Source organism: Vicia villosa, unplaced genomic scaffold (genome assembly GCF_029867415.1).
Source record: "Vicia villosa cultivar HV-30 ecotype Madison, WI unplaced genomic scaffold, Vvil1.0 ctg.000920F_1_1, whole genome shotgun sequence".
NCBI lineage: Eukaryota > Viridiplantae > Streptophyta > Magnoliopsida > Fabales > Fabaceae > Vicia > Vicia villosa.
In genome coordinates, this window is record NW_026705414.1 from 166455 (window position 1) to 176795 (window position 10341).

At 35.8% G+C, this 10341-nt stretch overlaps 1 protein-coding gene across 1 annotated transcript; it reads right to left on the bottom strand.

Moving 5' to 3' along the window:
• Window positions 1–3909: 3909 nt before the first annotated feature.
• Window positions 3910–7694, bottom strand: LOC131632226 (probable nucleolar protein 5-2). Its single transcript, XM_058903006.1, has 9 exons — window positions 7537–7694; window positions 7346–7442; window positions 6972–7013; window positions 6674–6853; window positions 6414–6578; window positions 5504–5704; window positions 4745–5242; window positions 4539–4667; window positions 3910–4451 (listed from the first exon to the last, which is right to left on the bottom strand). The coding sequence occupies exons 2-9, from the start codon at window positions 7421–7423 to the stop codon at window positions 4080–4082; spliced, it is 1665 nt and encodes a 554-aa protein (XP_058758989.1). The 5' UTR covers window positions 7424–7442; window positions 7537–7694; the 3' UTR covers window positions 3910–4079.
• Window positions 7695–10341: the final 2647 nt, after the last annotated feature.

Below are 10341 nucleotides of genomic sequence, written 5' to 3' on the forward strand. Positions count from 1 at the left end.
GATCAACAAGAGAAGATTGAGAGGCTTTGGCTTTGTTCTTGAATCCTGGAGGATAACTATGTTTAACAAAGCAAGTTTTTATAGTGTGATTAGTTATTCCACGATGTGTGCAGACACAATTTGTGCCTTTAAAAGATTCTGACCATTTCCACTTAGGTTTGTTCTGAATATCATTAGTCATAAGGGATGATGAAGGATCATAAACTTCACTAGATGGTAGGTCAAGAAGAGTCTTGTTGAATGATCATAGAAAAGATTGTGTCAATATGAGAAGGGAATTGAGAAGCATAATCTGAGATTTGGCGGCATAAAACTTTTCATTGAGCCCTTTAAGAAATCGAATGACATAGCCTTGATTATAATAATTTTGCAAAGAAATAGCATTACAACTGCATTGGATAGCACATTTGCAATGTGGAACTTGTTGATAATTTTCTAGTTCATCCCAAAGGACCTTCAGCTTTTTGAAGTAATCAGCAACCTCCATTGATCCTTGTTGTAGTTTAAACAATTCTTCTTGAATATCAGAGATTTGAAAGATATCACCTTGTGGAAAACGAATTTTCAGATTGATCCAAACACCTGCTGCAGAATCAATCCAAAGAATGGATTTGGCAATAGATTCAGTAATGGATCAGTGAATCCATGCAAGAATCATTGTATTGCATCTGATCCATGGAGCGTAGAGAGGATATGTGGAAGTAGGTTTAGGGAGAGTGCCCTTGATAAATCATTCTTTGTTGTTGGAGATTAACACAATATGCATCGATCTTGCTCAAGAATGACAACTCTTGTTGTCAAGTAAAGGAGAAAAAAGAACGATATAAGTGTTTTCATTAGGATGAAAATAGTAAGGGTTGGTGGTGTTTGTGGAGAAATCTTCATAAATGGGCAAAGCCATAGAAGAAAAGGAAGGACAATAAAGAGAATCAAAGAGTATGAGGAAGAAGAAGAAGAAGAAGAAGAAGAGATGCGAAAATTTTTGTTGGTACCATGTTAATGGTGCAACCAATACCTCATTCTAATTATCAAAAGAAAAGATCAATCTTCCTTACAATGATTACAAAGAGATGCCTCTTATATAGAGGCTAAGAGAAGCTAGTTGGTAACTAATACAACCACTTAAACAAACAACTAACTAACTATCAATGTAAAGGAAAAGGAAAAACTAACTAGCTTGCATGGCAATCAACTGTTACACGTAACACTTAGTGCGACGTTGTGTTGGTGGTCGTTTTATTGCGGCGTTATTTTGTTTTTCCGTCTTGATGCAGTGTTTGTTCGATTCAGATTGACATATTAATTTTGACTCGGTGCATATTCAAACAATAACTTTGACGTCGTCGACGTAGACTCAAAGACATGAGTATTTCGAGCATTTCAATTTTTTCATATTTGTAGATTTTGTCACATTTGTAGACATTTTACCGTTATATGCTATTAAGGTGAGTGCATTTCTAGTGCTTATTTTTTTCTTCATTTAAACAATATTTAATGTATTTATTTATATTTATCGAATAATTTAAAATAACAAATGATCTTTTCTTATAGGAATGCATGATTAAAAAAACTATTTTTTACTAGTATGTCTTATTTATATTATGACCTCTTTCATACACTATGTCGGCATGGTGGGAACACTAAATGTATGGATCACGTTTGGTCCGGCAGTTGCCAATTATAAACCACAAATGGCATAACATAATCATTTTGTAATTAGACCGAGCTAATTTAGATTTTTTTTAAAATATGTTGCACTACCTATAACCACTAACTAGAAGCCACATTAAATAAAGAAATATTTTAATATTCCTCTTTTTTTAAGTCTTTATCATCTTTATTAATAATGAAGAAACAAATATGCACTAATATTACAAAATATTTGTATACTTTATACAAATAAAAAATATATATTTTTACGGTTAATTAATAAGAGACATGTATTCTACTAAATTACGATTTTATTTTTAAAATATTGAAATGACGTGACAAATTTCAAAAATTTTGATTGAATGTATATATAATATTGTTTTAGAAAAAGAAAAAGAAAAACAAAAGAAAACAAAGGTCGCCATATGAAGTCAATTAGAGGGAGGTGCTTGGAATTTCGCTCTGCTTCAATATGTAATCACAACTTCACAAGAAGAGCTCCTAAATTTCCTTAAAATATTTTTGTGCGAACTTTGATATATTTAGTGTTAATAATATTCAACAATAATTTCTTGATGTTTTTTTAAGCAAGCAAGAATATTGATAAAGAGTATTAAGGATATTCAAATCCCACTTAGAAAAGTCGAGAGACACCTCGGAAACAAGAGATAAACCACACCAATTGAATTCTATTTAAGAAAATAAATAGGATCTTTAAAAAATTCGTAAAAGTTATATTTGGAATAAAAAATTTCTCCTACAAAATACCACTTACATGAATCTCTTAACTATCTGGCACAATTCTAATTTTGTCCCTGCTTCCGTAGATGCATCTTCGAAAGTATTTTTTTTTTTCAAAAAACTTGTTTCTTTCCGTAGATGCATCTACGGAAGCGTTAAAAATCATAGTATTGTCGGAAAAATTAAATTTACTTCAGTTCAGCAATTCTTCCGTAAGTACGTATACGGAACATGTTGATAACAGAATGTTCCATAAATGTATCTACGTAATAGTCTGCTATATTTTCAAATCATATTCATTTCACTTCAAAACTCAATTTTTATTACAAAATGGAAAATAAAATTATAGTAAATTAAATAAATGCATTTTAAAAGCAATAGTAACTGGTAGACCAAAAAAATACATCGTATAAATCGTCGGTCATAATGTCGAATACATCATCAAAGTAACATACATAAATGAAATAGAAATACAGACATAAAAAAAACCACAGGCATCACTACTGTGTGTCGGACATCATCTTGTGCCTTTCCTCTGCCTCTGACTCCGCCTCTACGTCCACGACGCCCTCTGATGACTCTGCCTCTAGCGTCAAGTGCCCCCACCAGTTATGGCACGTTGTCTATGATACAGAAATGCCTCCTCTTTTAGTCTAATCATAACATCAACCACACACCTGGCCTCTGATCCCTCAAGAAATAAACCATCTGCAATGCCTCTCCGACCCGTGTCAGCTATCTGACGACACCGAGGAAGAACATCCTGAGTGTGGTCCAACTCAGCCTGATGAGTCCGCAAAATCTCGTTGTGGGCTAGTCTGGGCGGATCTCCAGGTGCAGTGGGAAGCATGTACGGGTGTGACATTCTATAGTACTGGGTGATGTACCCCTCGACGCAGCTCTAGTCGCTCTCTGCTATCGTCGCTCTAGCCTCGTCAAGAACCATGTAATGCTCCTAATCTGCAAAGAGATCGTCTAGCTGCCGACGGGTCATGGCGATAGGGTCATGGTGATGTACCCCTCGACGCAGCTCCAGTCGCTCTCAGCTATCGTCACTCTCTGATAGTTGACGTTGACAATATCAGCCGAACTCAGAAGAAAGAAATGCACTATTGAGAAAGTTTGATTTTGGGGGTTGAGAGTAGTTGAGAGTTTGAAAGAGTTCGAAATGTGAAGAATGAAAAGGGAAGGGTCTGGCGCGAGATTAACGTCAAATGCTTTCGTTGATGCACATACAAAAGCTTCCGTAGATACATCTACAGAACAAAATAACATTAAAATGCGTTTGAGAAAGCTGGAGAACATTTTTGTCAATTCACATATAGGTTAGAGATCCATGGGTCTAATTAGAAATTCTAAAAAATTATAAGCGGAGGAAACATGGGAGGGTAGAGTAATAAAATATGAGCATTCAGTTACAAGACTTGATATAAGTTTAAAATTGAAAACCATATTTCTATATTCCCATTCACAAACATAATTAATGCAGCATATCTATCCCCATTTAAGTTATCAAAGAAAGACAAAATTTATAACATTAAATAAATAAGAATTCATAGACCTACAAATTGCATTAACATGAAAAGCAAATATAAAACACCAAAACAACTACTGAGCTCCCAAAGTATACAAAAATGGTTACCAGTCACCATATTGATTAGCTGGTGACTATACATACATTCCCCGCTCTAAACGTCCTTTTTCTTCTTTTTTTCTTTCTTTTTGCTCGGCATATCAGCTGTGTCTTCCTCCTCTGCACTCTTCTTTCTCTTTTTCTTCTTTTCTCCTCCATTCAAATTATTGTCACCATTCTGTAACTCTGCTTTCTCTGGAGATTCCTTCTTTCTCTTCTTCTTTTCTTTTTTCACAACCTCCTGTTCAGGTTCCTCGACAACATCGTCAACCTTCTCTTCTTTTTTCTCCTTTTTCTTCTTCTCTTTCTTTTCTTTCTTTTCCTTCTTTTCCTTCTTTTTGTCAGCAACAGGAGTCTCTAGTGTATCTTCATCCATTGCAGAATTAGACTTGGGTTCAATAATTGAATCAGCTGCGGGATTATATGTCTACAAAGAAAAGAAATAATAGAAAAAATCAGCAAGATAAAAATAAAAGAAAAATTACAAATAACACCAAATAAAGCAAAATATTACCTTAGCAGGTGTTATCAGTCCTCCATTCTTTCTATCCTTGTCATATGCTTCAATCTTGGGCTTCCCTTTAGCAGAACCGGCAAAGCGACCTAATTCTTTACCTTCGAGACCTCTCAATCTTGCTTCAAGCTGTACAAAAAGTTGAGTAAATAAAGTCTGATATAAATAAAAACCATATGACAAATAACTATAACTATAACAAGTACCTTGGCTCTGTTCTCCAATCCCATGGTGTTATCTTGCCCATCTCCAAGTGCATCACACCTGATAGCCAAAGCAGTCTTTGCAGCAAGTGATCGAGAAATTTTGCCCTTGAACTTTGGAGCTGCCTGACCGATCAAGGATGCATGGTAAATGAGGCCATACTTTGGAGTAGCATGTTTAGTCTTAAGTGCTCTAAAAAGAGCCTTCTCAGCACCGAGAATCTGCACAGTACTACCAGGCTGCTTTGCAAGATTTATTAAGCTACCACCATGGGCAATGAGACGAGCGCCGACAAGCTCCCCAACCATAGCAGTCAAATTGGGTGCTATGGTGTTCATCCTACTCTTGAGATAATCATATAGTTGTGCCCTGTATTCTGAAAGAGACAAAACCTGATCACAGAGCTCTCTAATGTTTTCTAAATCAAGGTCACCAATTTCAGTTCCCATAGATATTACTGATGCTTCCTTCACCTCTGCCTCAACCTCCTCTGACAAAATCTGAATTGTTTCAGGATAAAAGATAAATATTAAAATAAAAAAAGGTCACCAATTAATACATAAAACATATGAAACTAAATGTCGTCTCAAGAGACCAAATACATTCAAGAAAAAACAATAAGTCTGTTAGTTAAACAAAGAGTACAGGTTATTGGTATATTTGAAAGTCTTATTAGCCCACAAACAGAGTAAAATCACGTTGTATCTAGAATCCAAGTGAGTTAATTATTGGCAGCATGTCTTGGACAATCATAACTTTACCTCAGAGAAATCGAGTTTTGCAGCATTGATGCGATCCCCCATCAACTTGACTGATTTTGCATATTGGATGTTGTCCAATATGATTTTGGTAAGTTCGGGAAAATGCCAACCATACCACTCACGAACTCTCATGGCGTAGGTGTTCAGCTCTTTATCAAGATCATCAAGTAAACCAATAGCTTGGACAATCATAGTATCCACCTATAATAAAAAGTATATTAAGGTCAAAAAACAGTTACTCAAAAGCTTTGTCAGCCAACAGGAAAAAAATACTGATGAAAAACATTAGTAAATGTTCTTCCAAGAAAAAAATACTGATGAAATTCAAACAATGGTTTATAGCTGGGTTATGTTAGTCTCTTAAGGTGTCCCTTTATATATTGACATTAACAGATCTCATAACTAAATGTTAATTCAATCAATCAAATTTCAGTAATCACTCTCGCTCTCTATTCTCCATCACTGGACTATTTCATTTTAACATGGGGTATCAAAAGCCATTAGATTCTAATGCCCTGCAAAAACTCTAAGCTTCTCCCTCACCACCTCTGTCTAGTGAAAACTCTTGCCCAATATGAGCAGCACCAACCATTAACAGATCTCCACCAGCACCCCCCAGATCTTTCAATAACCAAATACCTTAATTGTAAGTTTCACTTGCAAGATTTTTGTAAGAGAAATACAACAAAAACAAATTATCGTGAAATCTTTGAAATTATGTTATGACTTATAATATCTTTATTTTATATCAATCAGTAATCATAGTTGAGCATAACTTCTTTGATGAGTAGCAGATGCAGATATGGATATTAACATAAGAACAATTTAAGTGACAAAAATATATTGATAATGTCGACAAAAAAAAAGTACAACAACTACTAATATATTTAGAGTCAACAGTAATATACACCTTGTCAGCACTAAACTTCAACTTGTATCTGGACAAGCTATGAGACAAACCCAAGCTCATGGGGGCCATGTCTTGAACAGCGAGACCTGCTATGAGTTCAGTCAATTGATATCTGACACCTCTCAACAACTCCATAACACCAATGTTGTGAACACAGTCGATTTGCTAAAATGTTCAAACAATATAATAAAAGTCAGTCATTTCATGAATGATATATAAGCCGTCATCAAAAGTTTCTATGTGAAAGTTAGGTAGCACACCAATTTTTCCTTAATGATACTCGCAAGCTTCGTGTCAGCTACACCTAATGTTTCATTTTGACAATGAACACTTAAAAACTTGCGCAAATCCTTGCTAGCTTTTCCATCAATCAGTAAATTAGCAGACTTTAGAGCTTCTGATGTATTCTCAAACTTGGAAAATGCTTTCAATTTCACCACCTAGTTAAGCATCACTTAGAGTTAGTTTGCAGAGAAAAATATAGCTGTATAGTATATATAAATAAATTGAGCATAGTAATTGAGATGGTAAGGATGTAAGAAAGATGCAAAGTAGAACCTTTCTGGCAGTATCCGCACTGGAAAACGACTCTTGTAAGTCCTGTATAAACCAATTAGAAACATAAACCAATTAGAAACATAAACCAATTAGGCCAGAGACAAAGTTTATAGTAGTGGTTAACGGAAACACAGTACACAGCTCCTGCACAGTTTGAAAATGTAATACTACCTTAAAAAAAGTAGAATATATTGCAGAATGACAAGGGTAGAAATAGATATTGGCAAACATGGTTTATGATAACAAATTCTACAGGGAAAAATATACACTTTATATATCATGCGGATACAACAAACATACATGTCAACTTAGTGAGTAAAAACTGACATAAAAGACATAGTTTTGTGAAGTAATAAAAATTTAAAGATAATTACCTCAACTTTTGAGAGTTTTCCTTCATCCAGCACTTTGAAAAGTGCAAAACCAGCGGCGGTTTCGAACAGTAGAAGCATTTTATCACGTTAAACAAACCTGAAAAACAACGGGAAAAAAACAAAAACTATATTAATAACGAAACTTAGAAAAATAAACTCATTGATGATCGAGAGAAGAAAAACGCATTCACCTTAAGTTGAGAGTAGTGTTGCGGCGTATAGGGTTGATGTAGCACGATGCAAAATCGGTGTTTTGGATTTCGATGTTGAAGAGGGTTTTAGAGGCATAAACCCTAATTTAGGGTTTGAAGATACAGGTACAACTCGGGGAGAAGGAGGCGCTGATTTGAGCGACATATATATAAATATGAATATTTGTAACGAAGATGTGGAGAATATGAGTTGTAATATTAACGGGCCATCGCTTCTTTTAAGCCCAATGGGTTCCTAGTTTCAATCGGCCTGGCCCATCACCCCAAAATAAGTAATTTCTTTTCTCACACTTATATGTTCTCCCAAACCCCTGACGAAAAGTCAAAAATGCTTTCTGTTTTCAGAGATGCATCTTTGATGCTTTATTTTCACATAAAATAAATGTAAATTGTCGAGCTCCTCTCACAATGCCAAAACTTAATTCGATGATGCATTTCCGAACACGTTTTAGGATTTGTTCGCAAATGCATCTCTAAATTAATCTTTTTTTCAAATTAAGAAAAGTTTTTGGAGATGCATCTTCGAACGCGTTCAATGTATATATAACGCGCGCCAGACCCTCTCTCTCCTCCTTCATTTTGTGAATCTTTTTCATTCCTTATAGGAGTTCGTGAGCAACAATGTGCGAGTCTATTTTTTAAGCAACTAAAGTACATATACTTCAATCTTTCCAATCTCAATTCACTCTATATACTACATTCAACCTTGTTCATCCTCATCAATACTTTTTTGAGTAAGTTTTTCATTTAATTTTTGTTTAACTTTTGATTAATGTATTAGGTAAAATAGGTTGTTGTTGATGCATTAGATAGTATTAGAATTCAAAATAGGTAATGTTACAGACATGCACTATGATTTGGTTGCATTTTAGGTTGTTAGGTAAAATGTAGAAATTATTTCTGTCACTGAAGCAAAACACGAGCTTTTTCAGAGATGCATCCTTGAATTTGGTCATTTTTTGTTTTTGGAGATGCATATCCGAATTGGGTTATTTCTGCAACAGAATTTCAAACTAATATCTTTTTCTCGTTTTTTCAAGAAAATGGTTGTAAACAACGATGACAGATTGAGACTCGAACGTGAAATCCAACACGTGTTTTTTCGCCACGAGAGGGCTCGACTTCAAAATAAGCGGGCCAGAGCTAAATGGAGAACCGTCCCTAGGCCTCATGACGGGGAAGCATTGAGTTCTAAGAGCCACCTATCACAGGGGTCCTCATCCCAGGGGCACGTCTCCCCTGCTCATGTACACTAGTAGGAAGCTCCTATTGCAAATTATGGTGTTCCTCCACGTGCAAACCCTTATCTATGAGGGCCCATTGACACCTCATTAATGATATACTATAGAGATCATGTTGTTTCGCATGTTTGAGTTGGAGATGTATATTTGTTAATGGTTGTTATTTTTTTGTTTTACCCAAATTCAATGTGACTAATATTGTTAGGTTTTCGTTTTAATGGGAACACGGTTGTTTGAAATCTATTAACCACAACAGAAATATTCACTAGCTTTATCAGCCTAAGGATGAGTGGTTCCAAAGTGTCATCAAATACTTTGATCTTGTCGTTATGTGTTCTTCCGGGTACAAGACCATTAGTCATGGCATACAGGGGGCTTTTGCTACGATATGGCATAAAGAAACATCATTTTTCCATTTTCCCATTGGCGAGATGCGATTACACTAAATGACACTGCTTGCTTTCTACACCTTCCCATCAGAGGGAAATTACTTGATCATTCCAGGATCAAAAGTGATAAGGCCCAGGAGATGATGGTCATTTATTTGGAAGCTGACCCAATGGACGCCCTAATGTAGTGTGAGAACACTATAGGTGCTCATTCCAATTTTTTATACTTGCAGAAGCTATATGAAGAAAACTTGGAGTTGGCCGAGGAAACTGACAACGATGATCTACAGGTTACCTGCCAACGGGAGAGTGCTTTGAGGTGTTTGCTCATATTTTTGGTTGGTACGTTCATGTTTACAGAAAAAAGTGCAACCTACGTTAATATGGCATACCTTAAGTACTTCATCGACTTGTCGGTCATTCATAAGTGGAACTAGGGGGCTCCATTTTGGTATACATGTACTCCAAGCTGAGCGAAGTTTCTCTTTGAACGACAAAACAAATGACAGACTTGTGCATTCAGCTGATGGTAATTTTCATAGCCACTATTAAATTAAAAACAACTTTTTTTACACTTGTTACAAATGTTTTTTCTTTTTTATTTTTAGGGATGCATCCTATCCCACTTTCACCGTATACACGTGTTTGATCTTGTTATAGGGTATACTGAGGATTACCCACGTGTTTGCATGTATTGCCTACATATAGACTATAGAGAATGATGTTATACATCAATTCTATGTGTATATTGACAAGACTCACCATTATGACACCGAATGGACATCATACGCCACTCGTCGGGACATTATTACCTTCGACCCCATTTTATATTACATTGGGTGGGTGGCATGTGGGAGTAATTTGATGTACAGGTATCTGCCAGAGCGATGCATGCGTCAGTTTGAATTTGTGTAGATAATTTTGAGATCCCCATTCGTTGTTGCTCCTAACAGCATCGTCCGCAGACATCTTGATGAAATACTTGCGGATTACGAGAGTCAATTCCTACTAGAGGAGTATTGAAGTGTGTCAGGCACAAGTCAGTGGCATTATGATGAGGGTTACTTGAGTTGGTTCTATTATGTGTCACACTATGTCATAAAACTAAACGCTCCTGGACGTCTACCCATGCCTGCTCATGAGGAGATCCTAGA